The following is a 27,045-nucleotide window of genomic DNA, read 5'->3' as shown; positions in this document are numbered from 1 at the left end:
TTACATTGACTCACAGGGAAATCTCATCTCTCACTACTATATTTCAGTATAACACAACCCATACCACAAGGCTACCATCCTTAATCTGCCTGATCAAACGTTACTGGGAGCAAGCACAACAACAGAATCAGGAGTTGAATTGCCACAAACCAGAATCAGAAGAACAAAGCTAAAATCAGACAGAACCTAAACGCATACTTAAGTCTCTCTCACAAACATTCCAATACCCACATCCAAAATGTCCTCACACTCAAACAAATCAATGTTGTAAAAATTTTTGCACCCAACCAGTTAACCACTTGAGCAGATGTTTATGTGACAAAGACTCACTAATATCTTAATTTATTTAGTCATAGTCATACTTTATTGGTCCCAAGGGAAATTGATTTTCGTTACAGTTGTCCCAACCAAGAACAGAGTATAAATATATCAATATAAAACCATAATTAAATAGTAATATGTAAATCATGCCAGGAAATAAGTTCAGGACCAGCCTATTGGCTCAGGGTGTCTGTCCCTCCAAGGGAGGAGTTGTAAAGTTTGATGGCCACAGGCAGGAATGACTTCCTATGACGCTCTGTGCTGCATCTCGGTGGAATGAGTCTCTGGCTGAATGTACTCCTGTGCCCACCCAGTACATTATGTAGTGGATGGGAGACATTGTCCAAGATGGCAAGCAACTTGGACAGCATCCTCTTTTCAGACACCACCGTGAGAGAGTCCAGTTCCATCCCCACAACATCACTGGCCTTACGAATGAGTTTGTTGATTCTGTTGGTGTCTGCTACCCTCAGCCTGCTGCCCCAGCACACAACAGCACATTCAAACCCAAACACAAAGTTCAGACAGCATCTTGGTAAATTGAATTTACTGCCCACACTTGTTTTCTCCCACTTACTCTTGGGGTATATTTATTGCATGTGCTCTAGTTAAGCAATTACATCACCACAACTCATTCAGTATTCTGTGGAATCAATAGGCTGAATGATCCTGCACTGAGAGATTATTAGTTAACTGTGGAGCAGCCGGCAGTGTTAATATGACCTTTACTGTTTGCAATCTCACCATCTATGACTGGGGTGTGGTTCAGTCTAGCAGTTCTCTCTCAGAAATTATAAAGGAATCTTGCAAAAAATGTGTTAGAAATAAATATTCTACAAACACGTACACCCATATTTTGCATGCAAATTCCAAAATAAAATTATATTTGTTTCAGTGGATTTCACATAGCAACCAGGTCAAGTATAGAAAATAACTGCACTGTGGGGCTCCAACTAAGGCAGGTGAACTGTGAATGCAGAATCAGGATTATAAACCTGACAATTTGAAATAATAAATTAAAGTGTTGTGTGCCCACGCTCAAGGCGTTCAGCAGCTGGTGTTTACCAGTCATATGATAAGCAAGCTTATGTATAAGAGACTTTTCTTTGATAGAGATTACCACTGGGAACATTCTCTTTCAGGTCAAGCTTTGAGAGTAATAACAGAACAGACAGGGTGCTCAAAATTCTCATTTACAGTGCCTTGAGAAGGTATTCGGCCCCCACAACTATTTTCACATTTTACTATCTCATTTTCTAAACTTAAAATAATCTGAAGTATGATTTTTTGAGCTAATCTACAAAACATTGTGCATCATGTCAAGTCAAAAGAAAAATTCCAAAGCCTGTCAACAATTTACTAAAAATTAAAAACCAAAATTGTGAGGCTGAATTACCCTTTGTAATTACTACGCCAACTTTCCTCAGGTGCTATATACATATTATCTTACCAGCTTACCAATTTGTTGATGTAGAAAATTGGAGAATCACCTGTTTTCAATGAATTCAGTTATCAATATCCCCCCATCTCTGTAAGGTCCAACAGTATGATAGATTTTCAACTGACCAAACCAAAATGAAGACGAAAGAGGATTCAAGACAACTCAGGGAAATTATAATAGAGAAGTATAAATCTGGGGAAGGGTACATCTCAAAGGCACTCAGATACTCCAGAGCTCAGTGCAGTCCATCAAGGAAAAAGTGGAAGAAATATGAAACCACAGTCACACTGCCTAGGTCAGGCTGCCCCTCTAAACTTAGTTGCTGGAGAATAACGGCATTTGTAAGAGAGGCTACTATGAAAAACAGTCACTCTCAGTGAGCTTCAGAAGCTGCTAAATAAGGAGGTAACTATATATTATTGAGATTGGTCACGGGGAAGAAGGAGACTGGTGTACATCCAAAATGATTCAACCCATTCATTTCTCAGGGCAGATCTAGCTCTTGGTCATTAGCAGCCTTGGCTCAGTCTATGAGGTCTTCATCAGAACTGCAAAGCTGCTTTATGTTTCTTTATATGAAAAGATACTCAGACCATCAAGCCTATACCAGTTACTGGAACAATGCCATACCACACTTATTTCTTTCTCACGTGTCCATTAACAGACCTGCTATTCTCAATTAACTTCCCAAACTGCAGTCCTTTAGAATGAGAGAGAAACTGGAGCACCCAGGAGGAACCCACCTAATCACAGGGAGAATGTACAAGCTATAAACAGACAGCACTGAGGGTCACAATTGAACGAACGGAGAGACTGCTGCACAACTTGCATTGCCACTGTTTGTTGAAGCTCCACAACAATGTTTAATGCTCAAAATGAACACAAGTGACCCATGAGTACAGCACTGACAGGTGTATGGCATTGTTGGAGGTGTTGTCGTTCAGATGAGATGTTAAACTGATCCATCCTTACTCTCTCAAATGGACTCTAAAGAGCCCACATTCAATTTCGAAGGAGAGCTATCACAATGTACTTTCCCAAACCAAATCACTATTGGTTGCTTAAAGGAGCCATCTGTGTGCATACTAGCTGCTCTATTTCCTGTATTTCAACAGGAATTTCAAGTGCTTAAAATATCTATAAAGTGTTTTAAAACACACAGAACTTTTATAGACTCGGGATAAATACAAGTTTTCTTTTCTACTTAGCTCTGATTGAACTCCACTTCAAGTGAAATAGCTAATGACTCACTGGTTTTCATTGTCTTAAGGATGGGGTTGAGGAAGCAAGCTACGTTTGAGGTTGGTACATCTCGATGATGTTAGGTGATAATGACATACTGGTATGAGTTATGACTCATCAATCCGTCAGCAGTCATGCTGACCTAGAAGTGTTGAGAGCTGACAAACTGACATTCCCAACAGAACCTGCAGTCATCACCAGCTGAGATGCTTCACTTTGAATATCATATAAGTGATGATGCAGTGGATATAACACCCTGGCTGTGTGATCAACAGGAAGCCTGCCAGTGGAATTCCCTTGAACCTCAAAGCATTAACGAAATCATTAACTGAACTCAAAGTTCAGTTAAGTGGAATGAGACCATGAATACACGTCAGGCAGCGATGAATTCAGAAGCTTAGCTTCCAGAAGCAGTATGCCAATGGACTGTGTGTTAAGACAATCTGTTAAAAGAACACCGTCCAATGCATGGACTGGTATTACAAATGTACTGAATGGGATTGAGAATTGGAAGCTGAAAACTGGACATTCACCATGCACTATCAGCAGCAGCAGAAATGACAACTGCCACAACTTGTGACCTTATGGGCAATAGCAGGTAACAGAACAGCAAGCCATTCAACACCATCATGTCTGATACTCTATCTCAACACCATATTGCCACTCACATGCTATCCCTTGTATCCTACTTCCTTCATTAGTAACTTTGCCCCTGCCATCTCCTGTGGTTGAGAAATCCATAGTTTCACATCATCCATGCAGGAGAAAGTAGTCCACTTGACTGGATCCATGAATTATTCATTCATTCCCTCCTCCACTGGCATACAGTGGCTGCAATGTGTGCCATCTACAAAACTTACTCACTCTGGGTACTTCAACAGCAGCTTCCAGCAAAGCCTGTGACCTCTATCACCAAGGACAAAGGCAACATGCTTATGAGATTATTAGCATCTTCGTGCTCTCCACCAGAATGTACTTTATCACTATCTGGAATTGTGTTGTTGACCCTTCATTGGGTTGAAATCATGGAACTCAACGCCAACCAGAACTATGGGTATACTTTCAACAGAAGAACTGCAGTAATTCTAAAATGCTGCTCACACCCCTTCTCAAGGGGAGTTAGGGATTGTGATTGAGTTTAGGGATGGGCAACACAAATGTAGGCTTACTATATTTCCTACAAAACACAAGTATTTCTTTTCCCTTGGTCTCAACACCTGAAACCTTTCTAGCAGAAACACGGAAACTAATTCAAACACTTTAACTGTTCTCCCATGATGTAGAACATGGGAGTTAAATAATACTGAAGTCTTTAGGTGCCAGACTTGGAAGGGCAGCAATTAATTGAAGCAGATACAGAAAATTATTCAGTATACAAATAACTGCCTTTAGATTTATAACATGTAGAAGCTAGGTAGATCACAACTTCATAACTGATTATGCTGTAGAATGTGGCTTTTACATCAGCATTCCTTGTAGTAAATATAAAACAGGAACTTTATCAGAAAAAAAAAGTTAACAAAAGCTTGTTTAAAAAAGATGTAACATTAAGGTTTGGTAACCAGGAAGCTCAGTCAGAGACGGAAGGTTTATTATACATGTTCTGGGAACCAGAAGAGTTGGAAGCAGCTATGCTGTTTAGCCACAACTTCCTTCCTCCCTTTGATAATAATACTCCATCCTACAACCCTGGGGCAACCCTACCATTAGCAACACAAAATGCTCCAAATTCAATATGTTCTGAACTAACTGCCAGCATGTGTTAACATGCAACTTCAATTACAAACTGCACGAGAATCTGAATGCCTCCATTCATATCATATACCTCTTACTGCACCATGCAAATAATTTACAACAACTGAATGCCTGTAAATAATTTAAATTATGTGCAAAACACCCATTTATAACATCTACTTTTCTGAAAAGATGTCCTTTTTCTATAATGACTGGAGTTACGGACTTGTCTGGAATTGAGTGAGGATGCCAGGCTCCAGATAACAGAAATAAACAAACGGAGATTACTCAGTTTCACAATTGCCAGCAAGGCTTGACACAAGGGTAGCATATGGTTAGAAACATGGCAAGGCAGGGGACTCCTAATAAGGCTGGGCACAGGTGCAGAAGCATATGGAAAGACTCCCTAGTAAGTTCTATTATTGCTAAAATGCCAGGGCACTGTTCTATTAGAACGGAGGGAGCTTATCCATGGAGTAGTACATCAGCAATAATTTAGACTATGTAATGGAACATTTAGATTACTGCTTCCTCTACTCATTGAGAATGCAATTGACAATCTATAATGCTGTACACGCTCACTTTAAATCAACAATATAAAATATAACATGACCCAAGACTGATACATCTCCAATACTCAAAGGTTTCCATGTCACAACAGAAAAGCAGCAAGCCAGGAAATGCCAGAACAAGAAATCACGAACTTTGTGGACTCACGAATAATGCTAATGGTTTCAGAAATTACAAATGTGCATGTGTTTTCATGTTCCTGTTTGCTTATCAATTATACTAATCGTCAAGTTATAACAGAAAACAAACTACTTGGAGGAACATAACTCAGCAAGGTCCCTCTCCTACCCCCACCCCCATCATCTCCTTATTACAACTGTTCAGGGTTTTATTTTAAAATATAGCACTGCCCCCTTTAAATTTAAAATTCAGTTGGACCATGTGAGGAGGATAGCCACTTTGTTTTGGTGGAGTTGTTCAGCCAGACCGAAGCACATTACACAATCCTGTGTTGCCTTTCTTTCATTTGCACCATCAAAATCAGCGTCTTTTTAATCTTACTCAATTGTATGTGTGTGTGCTGCCCAAATAAAACTTGGACGCTATATCCTGACTCCTGTGTTCAGTTGAGTGGAACTGGGCTTACAGCTGAATTGTGCACTTCCTACTTCACACATAAGGAGAACAGTACACCAGCCCTTTCCCCTTCATTCTTACTCCAGATGAAGGGTCTTGACCTAAAACATCAACTGTCTATTTCCCTCCGTAGTGGGGAATCGGTAGCTTATGTTTCGCATTGAGACCTTTCGTCCAGCAAGGGGAAAGAGCAAAAACAAATCAATTTTAATTTAATTTGCAGAGTTCACTGGCAAGTGAATATAGAGGGCAAAGGGAATGCATTTGGCAAAAGAATCTCTCTCTTTAATATTATCAATAAACAGCAAGGTAAAAGACTTTCTGAATTGGAAGGGGGAAGGGTTAAATTGATCTTAGAGTAGGTTAAAAGATCAGCACACACTGTGGGCCAAAGGGTCTGTACTGTGCTGAAGTGTTCTATGTTCTATGAATTGGTATTTGAAACTCAGAAGCATTTCATGTTCTAGATATGAAACATCTTGCCACTGTGACTATTTGTAGCAGACAGTATTCCATTCTTTGCAACGACATAAATGCAAACATGTGGAGATCGGGGACTGGAATTAGTTTCGAGTTAGCAAAGAGCCAGAAAGAGGAAAAAACCACCATCTTTCTGTACCAAACACGAGGAATTCTGCAGATGCTGGAAATTCAAGCAACACACATCAAAGTTGCTGGTGAACACAGCAGGCCAGGCAGCATCTCTAGGAAGAGGTAGAGTCGACGTTTCAGGCTGAGACCCTTCGTCAGGACTAACTGTTTCAGGATGAAGGGTCTCGGCCTGAAACGTCAACTGTTCCTCTTCCTAGAGATGCTGCCTGGCCTGTTGCATTCACCAGCAACTTTGATATGTGTTTCTTCATCTTTCTGTACCAGCTCTGTTTCATCAAGGACAATGCCAGGGCTTATTAGAACATGTCAGCCTAACATTTTGAATCAAATTCTGAATAAAAACCAGAATCATTAATACAGTGTAATTAAAAAATTACAACACCTGAGACAGGAATGGGTTAGGAATTATGGAATGAGATAGCTTCAAGTGTTTTCCAGCAATACATAGAAATTTATAGTCGATATCCTTCAAAAACAATACATGTTGAGCCAGTTGTGCCCTCAGTCACAGCTGTTACAAATATTCAGACAAAACGGTCCATTTTGTTGTACTAGGTTAGAACACAATTTAAATGCCAAAACGAATGCTATTTCTTGTGCTAATTTCTGAATGCCTGTTAATCATCAGAATTATGAGATGTCTAAGGGTAATTCTAAACTTGTACATTGTGTTAACCAGAGACTTTATTTACATTCAAATCTCGAAAAAGTGGTGGATTAGCTCTTACAAGTCATTCTTTATTTGTGGCAGTGAATTCTGAGTGAAGTCAGCAAGGTTCACATTCCCCTCACCTTTAGTCCCTGCCAGGGGAGGCTGCCTCGTAGAAAATACAGAAACATGTGTCCTAGAGCCTCCAAGTCATCCCTGCGGCTTTGCTCTAGGAGAAAACGAGAATAAATCTTACCATTGAGCTAATACATTAAAGAGGGAGAAGTGTAATAAAAACTGTACATAATGTGACGCAGATCACAAATTATTTAACATTCTAATACACAAGTTGGAAACAAGACAAACTTAATTAAAACTAAATGAAGCACTACAATCTTAAACTTAATATACACCTCGATGTCATTTATAAAATGCACTTTACAATTATACCAATGTTTCTCTGAAAGCTGACAATTATTGAAATAAAACATATCTGCAAGTGGGAACACTTAATCTTATTCAATCATTCAATCCATTTCAAAATGGATCCATAATTGCACACAGCTATCCTTACCCTCCCATCTCCATTAAGCTGCGCTGTAGTGATCTCCACAAAGACAACTATGATTTCACACCCCATCAGCTTCCCACCCAATGCCCCTCCATAAATATGGTAAACTGGCTGTGTTGGGTTTGAACACCTCTCTGTAACTGAATCTTTGACTTGACAGAAAGACCACAGTCAGTCTGTGTTGGTGGCAATGCCTCTAGATCCATCATGCTGAGCACCAGCACCACCCAATATACCCCCCCCCCCCCCGGCACCCCAGACTGTGTGCTCAGCCCCCTGCTGTTCACATTACAGACACATGACTGTATGGCTAGATCAAGTTCCAACCAAACCATCAAGTTCGCTGATGACAACAGTAGTTGGCCTCATCAGCAACGACAAGATAACGTACAGAGAGGAGGTAGAGAGGCTGGTAGAATGGTGTGAGCACGACAACTTGGCTCTCAATGTGGGCAGGACTAAAGAGTTAATTGTGGACTTTAGGAAGGCTCAAGCTGACCACTCCTCACTACACATAAACGGCTCCTCCATGGAAAGAGTTAGGAGTGCCATGTTTCTGGAAGTGTACTTAATGGATGATCTCAGTTGGTCCCTCAACACCACCTCTTTAGTGAAGAAAATACCGCGCTCTTCACTTCCCGCTGAGATTGAGGCAAGCGAAACTAGCCCCCACCTCACCCCATTCTATCCAATTTTGACAGGAGAACAATTTAGTGGCCTGACCAGTTGCATCACCCTCTGGTACAGGAATTGCAAGGCCAAAGGACTGTGAGAAGTGCTGCGAAGATCATCTGGGTCTTTCTTCCACTCATCTGAGATGCATACGCAGAGCCCTTAGCATTGTCAATGATTCCTCCCAGCTGTCTAATAACATCTTTGACCCGCTACTATCAGGCAGGAGGTCCCGTAGCATTAGGACAAGGACTGTTAGGATGGGAAGCAGCTTCTTCCCCGAGGCTGTGAGACTAAACTCCCTGCCACCACCCAGGTCTCACCACGTAGTAGCTTTATACTGTTTACTTTTTAACTTGTCACACAAATGCACCTTAAGATTTGTTAACTTATTTGTGGTAATATTACTTTATATGTTGTGAGTTATAGGTACTGTGTCTGCACTTTGGTCCACAGGAACGTTGTTTTGTTCGGCGGCTTACCGTTGAATTGACAATAAATTTGAACTTGATAACCTTTCCCAATAGACCTAGATAATGGTGGGGGGGGGGGGGGGGGGTCTTGCATCACATTTCCTACCCCACCAAAACCACGTACCAGGAATTGCAGAAGATTAACAGATCATTAGGAGACTCCCAGCACAGAGAACCCTTAAAACCAGTAAATGACAGTACTCTGTAGCTTGGTCAGTTGGAACACAAGGATTTTTTTTAATTAGTCCTCAAACTATGCGGATACTAGAAGATTAGTGACACCAAAGGAACCAGGAGTCCTCTCCTTCTCCTTCTGATCTACTCAGGTCTTCTTATACACACCCTTCTTTGCAAACCTCCCCAACCTATCACCTGGTTTCCTTCTCTTCCATCTGTTTATCAACTGCACACACATCATACGGCGCTCTCTGCATCCCCTCCCCCTACTGCTCCTTTCCACGCATCTTCCCTACCTTATTTGGTTCCATGCTCCACCTTCCTTTCCCATCAAATTCAAATCACCTTCTTCCCTTAGATGTTTCTAATTATTATCTCCCAGCTCCCATTGTTACCTCCACCCTTCTCTCCCTCACCTGACTTCATTTGCCAACTCTCACCCCGTACCTCACTCCTCATCTCCTTACACCAGCTCTTTTCCTTCCATTTTCAGTCGAGATGAAGGGTCTTGACCTGAAACATCGATTAACCATTTCCCTCCACAAATGCTGTCTGACCGAGAGTTTCTCCAGCAGATTGTATTTTGACTTATTTTAAAAAGATGGTATTCCAGGACAGTAGTTTGCTTCTGTGGATTGCAAGTTCACTATTAAGCCTACTGGGTGCCGTATCTTAAAAAGCAACTTGTTTCAGAGAATTTTTTTTCCATTAAAGGAACATTAGAAATTCCTTTTTATCCCCAACTCTTACAGAATAAATCGATCAACCCTCTGAAAATCCAGGAAACCTATGAAATGGGAATTACTTGTTCAAGTCACACCCCTAAATTACAGAAGTAACTACACTGTAAAGAGCACTTCCTGTCTGTAATTATGGGCACAAAATGAAAGCTCTTTCTTTGCTCCGTGATTATTCAAGAGTTAGTTGACTGAAACAGATGGGGTCAAATATGAAAAGTTGAGAGGGCTGATTAGAAAGACAAAAGACTTCATCAGGCATGTGACTGCCTCAAAACCATTTTGCATCATCAATATTTTGGGGGTCACCATTAATCAGAAACACATCTGGACCAGCCACATAAATACTGTAGCTACAAATGCAGGGCTGAGGCCGGGTACCTTTCAGCAAGAGACATGCCTCCTGGCATCCTAAGGCTTTTCCACCATCAACATGACACGACACGTCAGCAGAGTGATGGAAAGTTTTCCACTTGCCTGAATAAATGTAGCTTCAACAACCCACAAGATGTTTGACACCATCCAGGACACTGCCTGCTTGACTGAAACCCAACCAATTACCCTAAATATTCATACCATCCACCTGCAGCAGCACCTCCGAAACCCAACACTTCTAATACAGAAGATGAAAGGGCTGCTGGAGTATAGAAATACCACCCCCTACACTTCCTTCATTGTCAACCATTATAAATGTTGGGACTCCCTACCCAACAGCACAATAGAGTACGTCACCAGATGGACAGCTGGAATTCAAGATGCAATTACAGATGGAAGTCAATCAGCAGAGGAAAAGTACTCCTGTGGTTCCAATCATATCTCACAAAGCAAGACACAAGCAGTTGTGGTTGTTGGCAGTCAATCATCCCAGCCAGTACATCACTGCAGGAGCTACTCAGGACTGTGTCCGAGGCCCAGACATCTTCAGCTGCTTCATCGATGCCCTTCCTTCCATCATAATCTCAAAAGAGGGGATATTCACTAATGTCTGTCCTGTTCAACTTATTCCTCCTAGTCAAACCCTCTTGACGTCATGGCCAAGAAAGTTCAGCAATGCCTTGACTTCTTCAGGAGGCTAAAGAAATCTGGCATTTCCCTGTCAACTCTAACAATTTTTACTGATGTATCATAGAAAGCGTTCTGTCTTTACGTATGATGACTTGGTATGGCAACTCTATACTCTATATATGTCCCCAAAAAACTTCAGAGTTCTGGACCTAGCTCAACACATCACAGGAGCCATCACTTGGAGCAATCAATTACAGCAGCAGACTACTTCTAATTCTGCTATTGTTCTCAGGAGAAATGACAGGAAAATGAACAAAGCAGGAGCAGCAAACCATTCAAAGTAATTGCATTCAGCAGACCATAACCGTCATCTGCAGAAAGCCTGGATTTTGCAATGAGTATGTTCAAATCACATCACTGGGAATTAATTAGATGGAAGCTCTAAGAGAGCTTGCTTTACGTACAAAGCCGTTTGTTCATATAATACAGAAACATTCCAAGTTGAATTAAATGAGTTAGATAAGCATCCTTCATTGTTACTTAAATTGCTACATTTACTTAAACTGTAAAGGTTACATTTAATTTCCATGTCATACCTTTTTTTCTTCTATTTACTCCACATTCAGTGTTTATATCTCACATAATTACCACAAACTAACATTCCACGGTACAATAAATCAGAAGTTCCATTCAAACAAAATGATGTCAAGGCGACTAAACAGACCTTTGCCCAGGTGAGTGTTGATGGACATGTATCTTGCCGTGCCCGTTAAGCTCTTGTGCTCCCGGTAGGGGATGTGCTTTTTGGTATCCGGATCAATATACTCCTTGGCTAAACCAAAGTCTATTATGTGGATTATGTGATCCTTTTTATTGCCTTGCCTTCCAATTAGAAAGTTTTCTGGCTTGACATCTCTGTAGATTAAGCTCTTTGAGTGGACATACTCCATTCGGTTAAGCTGCAAAAAGAGATGAGATGTGTTAATGACAAGGAACATGGCCCTATTTCACTTTATGAAATCCCTCTCCTTAAGACTTGGGGCAGCACGGTGGCATAGTGGTTTGCATAACACTGTTACAGTGCCAGTAACCTGGGTTCAATTCCCACCACTGTCTGTAAGGACTTTGTATGTTCTCCCTGTGACGGCGTGGGCTGCCTCTGGGTGCTCCAGTTTCCTCCCACATTCCAAAGACGTACGGGTTAGTAGGTTAATTGGTCACATGGTATAACTGGGCAGCAGAGGCTCATTGGGCCAGATAAACTTGTTACTGCGCCACATCTCTTAAAAAAAACAGGAAATTCACAGATATGAGCTAATCTACAACTTTACCATGCAACATTAAGTAGGGCTTGAGTAATCTACATCTGAGAATAGAAATAGCAAGTTACATAACTGAACTCTGAGTTTTAGCCATATTTGAATTAGTTACACTGACAAGCGAAAAACACTGAAGTTGAAAAAGCAGTATTTCAAAGGTATTGCCATATCTCAGCAACAGAGTGCTTGAACTCAGAGCAGAATAAATTCTCCTTTCAATAGCTGACACATGAAGAAACTTAATTGTTACTACTGATTAAAAAACAATATAGCTACTCCTAAAGATGAATTTATTCTCCACTATACCTAGCCTAAACACACCCCAGAAAGCACTAAATGAGGGAACAACTGCAATTATCAGGCATATTAAAATCAACACAATCACAGAACTTTTAAACCACAAACAGAAGTCATTTAGCACAATTGCCAGCTCTCAAAGCTTCAGGATTATTCCCCATTCATTTTTGGACACTTTAACACTTCCCCTTTTTAAAAAGGTATTATTAATTGTGTTTTCAGTAGGAAAAGGACCTCATTAGGCCAGGGATAATACAAAACATCCTTAAAGTTGGTGATGATATCTGGCATCCTCAAACTCACCTTGTGGCAGCGACTTCATGACATTTGCCTTTATGCTAACGTACACTCTCTGTACCAGAGCACCAATTTGGGAATCATTTGCTAGAGTTAAATGAGGGTTAGGTAGGAGTTCATCATCCAAGCTGGAGCATAAATATGAAACAGTGGCGCAGCAGCCGACTCACGGGTCCAGCAACTCAAGTTCAAACCTGGCTCCTGGAGTCTGCACACCATCCCTGAGACTGCAGGAGCTTCCTCTCACATTCTAAAACCTGCAGGCTAGACACTGCAGATTGCTCCCAATGTATAGGTGTGTGTAGAATCTTGGAAAAGGGTGATGGGAATGCAGGAGAATTCAATGGGTTAGGGTGGGAGTAGTGTAAGGTGAGGTACTTAATGATCACAGCTGTATCTCTCTATGATTCTAATATCGAGGCTGACATGCCAGTGCTGTACTAAAGGAGTACAGTACTGAATACTTGTGATCTTATGGACTTGCAGTTGATCCAGACCCTTTCTTTCATTTCAGGTTGCTGTAAACAATCTTATGCCATATGTGAGGAGATGCACAGAACTTCTCCCCATTACCCTAGCAACATTTAAGCTCTCAGGCAATACCACAAAAATTGATTTTTATTGCCCTTCATGGGAACTTGCTATCAGCAATTTGTACGTTTCTCACATTACCTACCTCAATGCATTTTGTGATGTTCCGAAATTGCAAATAGCAGTATACAAATGGGGGGAACATCGACTCAGACCATGAGAGGCCTGCGTCGGGCATCTTCATGCCTTACAAGGCGCAGACTGGAAGTATACAAGTACTCCTTCCTTTTCTCCGTTGGTCCAGTCTCCTCTCCTATGAAATACATCACTATCCAGCCCTTTACCTTTCCCACCCACTTGCCTTCACCTATCACCTTCTAGCTAGTTCTCCTGCCCCTCTCTCCACCTTTTTATTCTGGCATCTTTCCACTGCCTTTCCTGTCTTGAAGAAGAGTCTCAGCCCAAAACTTCAACTATTTATTCATTTCCATTGATACTCCCTAACCTGCTGAATTCCGCAAGCATTTTGTGTGTTGGGCTAGATTTCCAACATCTGCAGAATCTCTCGTACTTCTAGGTACAAGTTCTACCTTTCAGAAGGTGAACTGGGTTAATAGCCATTCAGAGCAGTTTCAATACAGTGCATGGTCATAACGTAGTGCAAAAACCAGCTTCCCGGAATCAGCTTAGGTTCAGTTGTTGGAAGTAGTACTGCCCAACCGCAAAGGCTTTGCAAATGACACTTTACCCAAAGCAGCTGGTCTGTGATTGCATCAAGCACACATTTTACAGAGATCTTTGTGTAATGTAAGGCAAGGTGAAGGGAACACTGTCCATGCACTCTTGGCTTTCAGTGAATGAGTGATCCGGGCTTTTGTTCCAACAGGACCTGACAGAACATGGACACCGGTCACCTAAACGATACCAGATGGTCAAAAAAACTACAGCAATGTGACACCCCAGAGCAGCTGGTCACTCACTTTACTATGGTGTGGAGCGATGGAAGAGGAAGTAAAGACCATTTGACAGCTAAGCATTGCAGGACATGCAATGGAGAAAGGAAGAATTTACAGAATGTTTAAATATCTAGCCTGGTTAACATTTAGAGAAAGGAATAGCTTTTGCCAGAGAAAGCACAATGTCCAGATGATTGCAACTCTCTAGAAATCTCAAATTTAGTTAGGAATTAATAACCTACAAGATAAGCATCAGCTACCAGAACACTTGAGGTCATCCATGAATTCTCGAGTGTATTATGAAGATATCAGGGGTGTTAACCTTGGCTCAATGGTATTGACTCTTAGGGTCTGTTCATTATGAATTGAAGTCACACTTCAGAGCTTTGATTGCGTACAATAGAGTGTAGTTAGGATCAAAACTGAGGGAGTACTGCACTACAGAAAATGGTGCAATTTCTTAAGTTGCTAAACCTGTCTGCCTGCGCCTTTAGATGGATGCAAATATCACAGTATTGCCTGAAGAGGGAATAGCTCGTTCAACATTTATCCCTTAGATAATACACCTAACAACAACAACCAAGTCATTGACAGCATGCACAGCATAAATTCACTTATATAATTACTTTTGCAAAAAACTTCCTGAAGCCATTACAAGGGCGATATTAACTTTCCTTTTTTCTACTCCTCCCTCAGAACCAGAAAGATGGAATGTCAAGATTTTTATTCTTCCATTTAAGTAAATTGCAACAATTAAGTGCTCAAAACGAGTTCAAAACAAGAATTTAGATATTAATTGCTTTCAAGTCAGTTAACTAGGTCACTGCTTTTTCAGTGAATGTACGTCAAACTTTAGATGGCTCATGCTCAATACAGTATGTCAATGTTACTGTGTGCAGAGCAGCTTCTTAACTGCAGGAAACAGCGCTGCTGGCCTGTCGTATGAGGACCATATTGAGCTAAAGGTGCACTGAGGTTATGAGTAGCTGATAGTCGCTGCAAACTAGGTGGGCTGATGTGCCTGTTTTGGTGCTGTCTCTAAAGCTGTACCTACGCAGACCACACTCATGAATTGTTAATTGGTATTACTGGCTGACTAACACAGAGCACGAGCAGCACAGAGATTAGCAGGCAATGCATAGAGCACTGCCAACATTTGGCTTTTTGTCCACAGCATTCACAGAAACAGAAGAACACCTTGATACTGAGAGCGCACCCGCACCACTTAATACCCACTTCTTCTCAGTACCAACATAGGAACCTAAGTGTTGAAGGATCATCAGGAGTATAGGAATGAAGCAGCAAAGATCAAGCCATGGATTAGTAGTTGTGAGTGCTATTATAGACACCAGATGGTATATAGGTTGTCTGGGTGGAGCTCGAAGGGTCTGCAACTGGGTAGAGGTTAGAGACACAATGAGGATAAGGGGGAACATTCCCAGTTTGACAATATGCGATGAGTAGCATCTTCCGATCTATAACAGTGCATCAGCTTTATTACATGTAAATGATTCAGATGAAGAAATACAGCTTTGTAATCCAAGTCTGTTGAGAATAAGGCAGGAAATTTCTGAGAGGCAAAGATAGACAGTGTGAAGGGAAAAAATTAGATAGCTATAATTCAGCACGGAGAGTTAAGCGTATACCTCTCCAGGCCTGGAAAGAGAAAGATAAACTTTACTTACTTTGCCTGCAATTTCACTAACAGCTTCTGAGCTTTTGTCTGTACGTCTTGCTGCCTCAGTACAACAGCCAGCGTAATCAAAGACTTCACCCACCTTAAACATTTTCTCTTCTGCTCCCCCTCTCCCTTCGGGCAGAAGATACAAAATTCTGAAAGCACATACCACCAGACTCCAGGATAGCTTCTATTCTGCTGTTGTAAAACTATTAAATAGCTCCTTCCTATACAAGTTGGACTTGACTTCACAATCTACCTCGCTATGATTTTACACCTTATAGTTCACAACTGCATTTTCTCTGTAACTATTACACTTTATTCTGCATTGTTATTGTTTTACCTTGTTCTACTTCAATTCACTGTGTGATCTGATCACATCTGATCTACATGAAGAACATGTAAGAAAAGCATCTAAGTACATGTGACAGTAATAAACCAATTCCAAAACCTTCCTCTGGACTCTTAACAGATGCAACAGCTGAGTTTCCAGTGTTATGCCAATCTCTCATCATAACTCTGGAGGGGCTCCAAAAAATCAATATCTAAAGACCCCACCCCATTTCTAAACAAAATTATGCCTGTTATAATCTTTATACTCAGAGTTGTCCGTTCTTAATCCAAATAAAAGATAAATCTGAGCACTTGTTCTCCAATCACCTCAGGTCAAAACTATTCCAGTAACTCCACTTCACTGAATGATGGGTGTTTTTATAACCCTTGCCCCCATCAGAAAAAAAAGATACAACTCCACCCTAAAGGAATTGATTGAACCAGTGCTCGAGTTGGTAGTTAATCCACTCATTCCCTGAGAAGGTCACATTAGCACAATTAAGCACAATTAAGCACAGATGGGGGTAATCTTGCTTGAAGAAAATACGATTGGAAGATTGTGAACCAAGGCAGGCAATTGGTACTGGCTCCACAGTCTGAAAGAGGGTGTCAAGACTTGGAGGGGATCCAGTGAAAGGTTAGTTAAAGCATTAACCCACTCCCCAAAAGTGGTGCTTGAGTCTAAGATCATATAGGATTTTTTCTCTTATTTAAAAGTTTAAGATGTCAACAATATTTTGCATCTGTATTTTAAAAGCAACAGTTAAGTTTCAAGCCGAACCACAACCAGAATAATCTCACTTGTGCTCATGACACTGAGAGATTAAAAACACATGCCTCCATTCATCCTCACTTGAAAAGGACGCTAAGAAAGGATTTGTGCAAATGCTTAATTGAATAAATCTGAACTGGAACAAACTAATCATTGTGCTGTCAGGGACATCATCACAGATTATCCCACTGTGTTTCAATTTGTCAAATTTTCATTACCATCTAAATGAGAAGAAATTCATCTCCTGCTTGCTATAGAGGTTATTGCTTGAAATAAATTCAGACAACAGGTTCAAACAGAGGCTCTGAAGAAAGGAAAACATCAGAGCAAACAGATCAATATTCAAAGCTGGCAGGATGCACATTAATAAGAATCATAATTGAATTGTACATCCGAGAACCTTGACTGTGCATTCCAATTTGGCATTTTATACAATAAATGTCTGCATGTTCCAAAAAAATATCACTTTTTCTTGCACATGCTGACAAAATGACTACTCGAGTATTTAATACTGAAATACTGCAGGAACAAATTGCACTGTAGAAACGCACCAGAGAAGTGATTATCCAGATAACGGTTTCAATTTATGAATCTTTTTGCAGACACCATTGAGATATTGTAAAACTCTGTAATAGTCTATCTTGGGTTGCAATCTTAATACCGTAACTAAAGTTTTCTTCCTCAAATTAAAAAAAAAATAGTTTAATGAGGTCAGATTGGGGTTGATGGGAGAAGGTTCTTAACCCACAGAATAAATCAAATTGGTAAATTCTGGCCAGTTGAGCAGATTTACCAGTTTCTGGACGTGTTAAGGGATCACCCAAGATGGGGTAGTTTTGATCATCTACGGTGGTTGGAAAAAGATTTCCCATGATCTTTGACTTTGCTGTTTAGTCACTGAGGTCAAATGGCATGTACTCGCGGGAGTTTAGAAAAATGAAGGGAGTATTTCACTGAAACCTACTGAAAACACTCGACAACAAAGATTTTGCTTCCTGATTACCTTTGGATCTTTCTTACGGATTTTGGGCTGCTGATCATGAAAATCACCATGAAATTTCCTTATCATGCACCATTTTTTAATTGCCTATATTTATTTCATTTCATAATTCAAGTACGAATAACTGATGCCAAGATCGAGGAAGGCACTTCTGCTGGTCCACAAATCAAACAGGTCATCAATGACAGGCAATTTGAAGAACTTGCAGTTAGACCAGACAGAATCACATGAAAGGCAGTCAAGGATGTTATTGGAAATATTCTTGGCGACTGCAGAGCACCGAACTACGTGGTGCCGCTGGTTGACAACGTGCTTCAAGCATACAAAACCATGAAGTACAACATGTCACTGAAGATTCATTTTCTGCATATCCATTTAGACTTCTTCCCTGCAAATCTTGGCGCTGTCAGTGACAAGCAAGGTGGAAGGTTTCACTAGGGCATTGCAGTGATGGAGAAACAGGGTAACTAGAATCCATCAATGCTAGCTGAATATTGTTGGGACACTTAAACGAGAAGCCTCACATACCACCGAGTACAAATGAAAATCACCAACAAAATATTTTTAGCTTAGTTGAACTATTGCAAAGCGTCAGCACAATTATGCATTATTCAATATTCAATAAAAGTTAATTTCTTCTTTCTCCAAATTCCTACCTGATGCAAGTAATCTGAAATTATGTGTTTAGCTTCAAGTGGTTTATCATAAACAAAAACATTTCTGAGGAAGCAACTCTTGAAAAAAATTGTTATCCACTGATATTGAAAGGCCTACACAGAGTGGACATGTAGAGGGTACTTCCAATAATGGAACAGTCTAGGACCAAAGGACACAATCTCAGAATAGGACATCCCTTTAGAAAAGAGATTATGAGGGATTTCTTTAGTCAAAGGATGGCAAATCTGTGGAATTCATTGCCATGAATATTTAAATTGAAGGATGACAAGTACTCACTCAGGGCATCAAAGGTTATGGGGAGAAAGCAGAAGAATGAGGTTGAGAGGGAAAATAAATTAGCCTTGCTCGAATGCCAGAGCAAGCTGAAAGGCCCAAATGGTCTAATTCTGCTCCTGCGTCTTATTGTCTTGAGGTCAAGCAGAATGGTTGAAAGTGCAGGAGCTTTGATGGGAGAGCTGAGTGAAAGTTGATAAAGCAAGCCAAGGTCTTTCCTTTTCCCCAATAGTTACCAAAGGGATAGTAATGACAGTCAATAAAGAGGATCAACACAGTTGCTCCTCCTATGAGATGTGGGAGATCAGTGAAAAAGCAAATGTCACAACAACAATGTTCACACGAAGTGTGACTAGCCGTAGCTCCTCTCAAACTGTGTCAGTCAGCTGGATTCATTGAGGAGGATAAAGGATGCAGACTAAGAGCTTCATTGAGATGGTCACACTGCGGGTTCAATCAGAGTAGATAGGTGAGCCCCAGGAGGAATAGACAGGCAGGCAGCAATCCATGTGGCTATTTTCCTCTAGAACAGGTATACCACTTTGGATATGGTTGGGTGGGATGGGGGGAGCGTGCCTTTTAGATGACAGCAGCAGCCAAGTTAATGGCACCATGACTGCATATGGGATAATGATAACGTCGCAATCACAGAAACATGGTTGTGAGAAGGACAAGACTGGCAGCTGAATATTCTGGGATATATAAATTTCAGGTGTGACAGAGGGGTGTGGGTGTTGTACAGCATCAGCAAGATAATTAAGCACTCAAGAAGATATCCTGGAAGGTTCAGTCAATGAGGCTGAATAAGAAAGGAGCCATTGCTGTAAGTCTCCCAACAGCCAACAGGAATAAGAACAGAAATGAAGGGAAATCATGATAGGGTGTAAAAGCAACAGAGTGGTGATACTGGAGGATTTTACCATGTCCAATACTGACCAGGACTGTCTTAGTGTAAGGGGCATAGATGAGGTAGTATTTGTAAAATGCATCCAGGAGATTTTTGAAGCTGTATGTAGCGTCCTACTGGGGAAAGGGCTATATTCAATTCTAACTTAGGGAATGAATATGCAAAGTGGTGGAAGTGTCTGTAGAGAAACCCATTAAGAACGCTGACCATAATTCATCAAGTTTCAAGGTAGTCGTAAGACCAAGGTGAGATTGGTCCTAGAGTTAGGGCGTAAATTGAGGTGGGCTGATTTCAACAGTGCAAGACAGGATTTGACAAAAGTTGATTGGGAACCGCTTCTAGAGAGGAAAGACATCTGATAAATGGGAGTGTTTAAAGGCAGTGAGACCCTGTAGCAGGAAATCCAAAGAGGGCAAGATTAGGGAACAATGGTTAACTGAAAAAAAATTGAAAAATAAAGCATCTCAGTTGGAATTTACACAACACGCTGGAGGTCACAGAATCTATGGAGAGCAAGAAACAGTGAATGTTTCAGGCTGAGGCTCTTCATCATTACTGGAGAAGAAGGAGGAGACAGAAGAAGATGGGGGGGGAGGGGAAGGAGTGCAAGATGGCAGGTGACAGATGAAACGACCTGAGGTGGGAGGTGATGAAGTGAAGAGGTGGGAGGTGATGAAGTGAAAAGCTGGGAGGTGATAGGTTGAAGAGGTAAAGGGCTGAAGGAGGAATCTGATAGAAGAAGAAAATGGGCCACGGGAGAAGGAAAGTAGGAGGGGACCAAAGAGGGGTGATAGGCAGGTGAGGAGAAGAGAAGGGTTAAGAAGAGAGCCAGAATGGGGAATTGAAAAAGGAATAGGCGGAAGAGGGGAGATATTACCAGAAGTTAGAGAAATCAGTGTTCATGTCATCAGGTCACTTTTAGGCATTTGGTGTCAAATGCAGATTTATATGCAATATACGTTAGATCTTAAGTCAGTAGGGAGAGATGGGGACATTTGCAACTGCCTGTAAGTAAACAAGTCTCAAGGTTGGATAATTTATACATTCTTTGATAATAAAGGCACTTTGGATCTTTGAAATGGCCTTGCCAAGCAGGACTAAGGAGAAACCCAACAACTTTTATAAGTAAATTAGAAGGCAGATAGGGAAAGCAGGTCCCTTCAGGAACAAACAGGGATGATTATGTGTGGAACCACAGGATACAAATGAAGTCCTAAATGAATACTTCTCATTGCTATTCAACAGGGAGAAGGCTGTGGAAGATGGAGGGTTAGCAGAGGGAGGTGCTGACTTTCTAAACATCTTTGCACCAGAAAAGAAGTTGTTTTAAAGATTTTAGCACACATTAACGGTTTGACACAACCTATTCCAGGATATGATGGGAAGCAAGGAAGTTAATTGCTGAGGCTCACATATTCAAAATGAACAGTAGGCACAAGCCATGAAACCATTGGAAATTTATCTTTACATCAGCAGTAGGGAAATTATTAGAAAAAATGCTAAGGAACAGCTGCCGACATGAAAATTAAGGAAGTAGATAGTGAGGAAGGTTGAGATAAATAGATTAGTAGGAAAGTTGGGTAGATCTGTGGCACATTTAACTCTAATCGGACCAATTACATTCTCATTCAAGACAGTTACATATATATCACTAACAACAAAAGTTACAGCCCCCATTCCTGCACTGGAAATATGTAACCACTGGTTACATATTTCCAGTCAGGAAAACAGTTCCCCACCACAACCCTCTTCCTTTTACCACCAAGCCCATCTTGGATCTGCTAACACTATCTTCTACATCATTTTCCCTGTGAACATTAATGAGAAGTATTCCTTTAGGACTTCACTCGTATCTGCTGGCTTCACACATAGAAGAAGAAGAATAGCTCTTAACTCAGCAGTGGAGTTATCGGGGCCCTGTCATGACAGTGTTTCCGTAGCAAGCTATTCTTGCTTTTACAAGGCCGAGTTGCTAGCTCACTGCTCAACCCGACTTGGATTCAAACTCAGGAGCCTTCGCTCTGGAGTCCGACACTGATATTACTGCACCACCAAGCGGGACTCACGCATAGGCATCCCTGTTTATCCTTGAAGGAACCTACTCTTTCCCTAGCTGCTGACACAAAAACTAACAGAATAGATAGTGAGGAACGTTGAGGTAAATAGATTAGCTGGAAAATTGGGTGGATCAGTGGCAGATGGTATTTAATCTAGACAAGTGAGAGATAATGCACTTTGGATATCAAATAACAGGACATATGGAGTAAATGGCAGGAATCTCGGGAGAGTTTATGTAACAGAAAGACCTTGGGATACAAGTTCACAATTCTCTAAAAACAACGATACACGTGAATAGCTGAGTGAATCCTGATGAAGGGTCTTGGCCCAAAACATCAACAATCATGCCACCTGACCTGCTGAGTTCCTTAATCATTTGTGTGTTGTTCTAAAACTAGAGGGCACAGGTTTAAAGTGAGAGGACAGAAAGTTAAAGGAGATCTGAGGGGTAAGCTTTGCCACACAGCTGTGACAAACTCAGACAAGTGTGCAGTGATGTATTTTGGGACGTTAACCCTTACAGGACATAAACAGTGAATGGCAGGTGCTGGGGTGTATTATTGAATAAAGACACTTAGGGTACAAGTATATAGCTCTTTGAAAGTGGAGATGCAGGAGACAGGGTGGTGAAGAAGGCACATGGCATGACTGTGGCACTGAGTGCAAAAACTGTGGCATCATGCTGGTTGTAAAAAACCTAGTTAGACAACTGGAGTGTCGCACACATTCTATTTGCTATGCTACAGGAAGAATGTGATTAAGCTAGATAGGGTGTAGAAAAGATTTAAGAGGTGCTGCCTGGATTAGAGGACTTGCATTATAACGAGAGACTGGATAGGTGAGAACTGCTTTCCCTAGAGCATAGGAGAATGAGAGGTGACCTGATGACGTTTTAAAGACGTGAGGGGCATAGGTGTTAGTGCGCTCCCATGTTAGCGTGGTCTAAAACTAGATAGCATGGGTTTAAAGTGAGAGAAGAAAGATTTGAAGGGACTCTGAAGGGTAAATTCTTCCACACAGGGGGTAGTAGACATCTAGAATGAGCTACCAAGGGAAGTGGTAGCACTTATAATGACAATGTTTAAATTACATTTGAACAGATACTTGGATAGGAAAGGAGTAGAGAGATGCAGGCCTAATGGGATTAGTGAGGATGGGTATAAAAGCTAGCATGGATGAAGTGGGCTGTGTCTCTATACACTCACTCCAACCTCCAGCACAGATTTCAGTGCTCTGGATACAATGGAGACCCCAGTTTTGGTATTACAGCTACGTGTACTGGGTAGGTTGGATGGATCTCTTCCAGTCCCTTATGTTTGTGCATTCAAATGTAGTGGATAAAATTACAATCTGCTCATAAAATGGAGCTGAAAAACTCCAAAGTTCGAAGTTAAAGATTTAGTCAGACCAAACGTGACAGTTACTTGCAGCAGTTTCATTCATCCAGGTTTAGATATAGATAAATGTGACATAAAGCTATTGTGGGCACGTGGCCAAGTGGTTAAGGCATTGGACTAGCGACCTGAAGGTCGTGAGTTCAAGCCCCAGCCGAGGGAACGTGTTGTGTCCTTGAGCAAGGCACTTAATCACACATTGCTCTGCGACGACACTGGTGCCAAGCTGTATGGGTCCTAATGCCCTTCCCTTGGATAACATTGGTGTCGTGGAAAGGGGAGACTTGCAGCATGGGCAACTGCTGGTCTTCCATACAACCTTGCCCAGGCCTGCACCCTGGAGAGTGAAGACTTTCCAGGCGCAGATCCATGGTCTTGCAAGACCAACGGATGCCTTTATTAAAGCTATTGACCCAAGAATGACAAAAACAGTTTTATACTGATTAACTCCAAATACAGTGGATTACAGTTAATTGAGACACATCAGGACAAGTACATTTTGGCACAATTAAACAGCTGCCCCAATTAGCTGAAGTTTCATGGAACTAGTTAAAAAAGTATAAAAAAGACAAACCACAGTTTAACTGAGTAACAATTTCTGTATTTAAATGAAATACAGAACATATTAGAACTATATTCATACCTTTACAGGACTATAAAACTGTATTAGTTCCCTATAGTTTTTGAAAGAATTACACTGCTGTCCTTTTAACTGACCGTAAATGAACAAAATCAGTGCAGACACCTAGTGTAGATAATAGATTGACTTCATACAATTTTCAACAATTGCATCCTCCAAATCTTTATTTTCAATTTAACATTCAAGATAATTGTTGATACCTTCAAACCCTTCATAGTTCCTAACTTTAAGTAGTGAAATCGTTCCATTTTCACTCGTTTCTGGCATCTCTAAGCCTGAATGCTTGAAATTGTAATGAACAAAAATGATTCCAAATTGTCTTACTCCTTATTTCTCATGAACTATAAGTGACAAAAATTGCTGGTTATTGAACACAAGTACATGCAACTGATGCCATTAAAAACTGTTCGCTCTCATCACAGTGTCTTGTCTAACGGCCACACAAGGGGATGCATCTGATGCAAGTTAGAAACTGTTCAGCAACAGTTTCCTTTCCAGTTAAGCGGCATAGTGTTCCAAATAAACGAAGGCTATTTAATAAATCAGTTTTTGCTCTTCAAGAGTTGTCAAAAATAAGATGCCCCAATTAACTGGAATCCACTGTATTGCACACCTAACCAAACAATGAAGTGCAATTACGTTTGTAGATTTTGCAAAATTTCATGAACAGCAATTAGCTGACTTACTTAGTTGAGGGAGGAATGACAAGTGGAAGCTCCCTCATCTTTTGTAAACAATGCCACAAATTCTTAAAGAAAGGATAACCACTTTAGTCAATGGAGCTGTCAATAATGAAGCATTTCTGGAGAACATGGATGTGAAAGATCAAAATGGTGCTGTAGACTTTCCATAACTGGCACAATTGTTGGGGAAGAATTGCCCAACTCTTTTCCACAATTAGCAATATCCCAAAGGGAAGTGTCTTCTTGGGGCTAGGTTATTGCCATAATTGTTGACAGTTTGTAGGTGGGGAAACTTTGTGACCCAAAAAAGATACAACATGTTGCAAGCAATACTCTGCTGTGGTGTGTGATTTGATCTTATGAGTCAAGGAACAAGTGGTGCCGTAACAGCCTAGTTGATACTGTGCAGATGAGTGAGTTTAATCTTACTTATGAGGAAATCAAAATTATTATAATTATGGTGTTCATTTGTGCAAAGTTTCCCATATTATTTTTAACATTATTAATCTACACAAAATAATACAATATGGAAATATTTATAATACACTACTAATATTAAAAATAAGAAAAAGTAATGTATGCATAAAGTTATTTCCCTATGCAGCAAGCTGTAACATCAAGAAAGGTTGATCTATAGACTGTATCAGATGAACACCACCCTTGACAACAACATTGCAGTTATCAGTGTGGTGACCATCATCAGTTGCAGAAGCAATGGAAAAGGCTCTTTCACATTTGCTAGTGAAATTTTGCTTTTACGTTTTGTCTGGTCCAATAGAAAGTTTTTAACTTTGAAAGCAAGGACTGAATACCTCACCCAAAAGTGATGAAAGCAGAGAAATTCAGGGAACACTTGGTTTGGTGTTGTCACAGATGTTTCGAAGTTCAAATTTCACAGACATAAATAATGACAGCTAATTATGCCCCTTGGTGTACAAGCTTGAAACTCCTTTATCAGCAAATACCAAGAGTCTTCCAGGAGAAGAATTAACTACTGCTTAGCTCTTATTGATTTTCACTTACCACAAATGCAAATCTTTCCTCTTTTGGGACTTTCAAATTCTTGGGCATAAATAGGGGTTATAAACAATCCCGCATTAAATAAATGAAACCCTATGTACACACACGGTATTTTCTGCAAAGCTTGTGCAAAGGAATGCCACTTAGCTTCCAATTGCAGATATACATCTCCACTATATGGTAAATAATGTGATCACCTGGATGTTCAATATCAGAAGACCACATCTGTATCTAATTTTCTTTCCCTAGTTGCTCTGTACAATACAGCAATAAGATAGGAGAGGGCAGAAACCTCTTGCATAATAGAGACAGGGACATGGACAGCATCTCGCTTGCGATTGTGATCTCCTGCTTAAAATGTACTTCGTACAATCGTGCTTTTTCACCTAATGTCAATATGTTATTCAAAGAAAGTTTGCTAATAAGGATACTCACTGAAACAGGGACAATCTTGTATGCGCTACAGTAAGCAAACAACCACCCTCTCAATGATATTTCCCCAGCCACCCACAGCCCAAACCCATGTCTAGTTTTATAGGTAACTGGAAGTCTATAGCCTCAGCACGATTTCCTCTTTCCCCACTCCGAGCCATCCTGGTAGATGAAATAAAAGCATAAACTATTTTCTAAAACAGGAGAAAATTCAAAACTCTGAGGTGCAAAGGGACTTGGGAGTCCTCCTGAAGGATTCCCTAAAGGTTAATTTAATTTTAAGTTGAGTTGGTAGCAAGAAAGGCAAATGCAATGTTAGTATTCATTTTGAGAGGACTAAAATATAAAAGAAAGAATGTAATGCTGAGGCTACATAAGGCACTGACAAGGCCTGACTTAGAGTATTATAAGCAGTTTGGGCCCCGTTATCTAAGAAGTGATGTGCTGACATTGGAGAGGGTACAAAGGAGGTTCATGAAAATGATTCCAGGAATGAAAGGATTATCTTATGAGGACTGATGGATAGCTCTGGTCCTGTACTCACTAGAATTCAGAAGAATGTTGGTTTGGGGGGTGTGGGGAGGGTATCTCATTGAAACCTATGAAATATTGAAAGGTCTCAATACAGTGGATGAGGAGAGGATATTTCCTATGGTGGGGGAGTCTAGGACCGAAATGCACACCCTCAGAATCGGGGAATGTCCATTTAGAATGGAGATAAGGAGGAATTTCTCTAGCCAGACAGTGGTGAGTCCGTGGAATTTGTTGCCAGAGGAGGTTGGGGAGGCCAAGTCATTGGGTATATTTAAGGCAGAGGTTGATAGGTTCCTGATTAGTCAGGGCATGAAGGGTTAAGGGGAGAAGGCAGGAGATTAGAGCTGAGGGGGAAATGGATCAGCCATGATGAATTGACGGAGTAGACTTGATGGGCCAAATGGCCTAATTCTGCTCCTGTATCTTATGGGCTTATTTTAAGCATTAACAATCACCGCTATAT

At 40.8% G+C, this 27,045-nt stretch overlaps 1 protein-coding gene across 3 annotated transcripts in view; it reads right to left on the bottom strand.

Moving 5' to 3' along the window:
- The window catches only part of LOC140211990 (casein kinase I), a 191,440-nt gene that overhangs the window by 40,293 nt on the left and 124,102 nt on the right, over window positions 1–27,045 (bottom strand). For all 3 annotated transcript variants that reach the window (XM_072282315.1, XM_072282316.1, XM_072282317.1), the window contains 2 exons: window positions 11,505–11,739; window positions 7,289–7,374 (listed from right to left, as the gene is read on the bottom strand). In XM_072282315.1, coding sequence (XP_072138416.1) covers window positions 7,289–7,374; window positions 11,505–11,739 — 321 coding nt within the window. The remainder of the gene's footprint in view (window positions 1–7,288; window positions 7,375–11,504; window positions 11,740–27,045) is intronic.

Source organism: Mobula birostris, chromosome 18, assembly GCF_030028105.1.
Source record: "Mobula birostris isolate sMobBir1 chromosome 18, sMobBir1.hap1, whole genome shotgun sequence".
NCBI classification, from domain to species: Eukaryota; Metazoa; Chordata; class Chondrichthyes; order Myliobatiformes; family Myliobatidae; genus Mobula; species Mobula birostris.
Note: the sequence above shows the minus strand (reverse complement) of the source record. Positions and strands in the feature narration are given on the sequence as shown.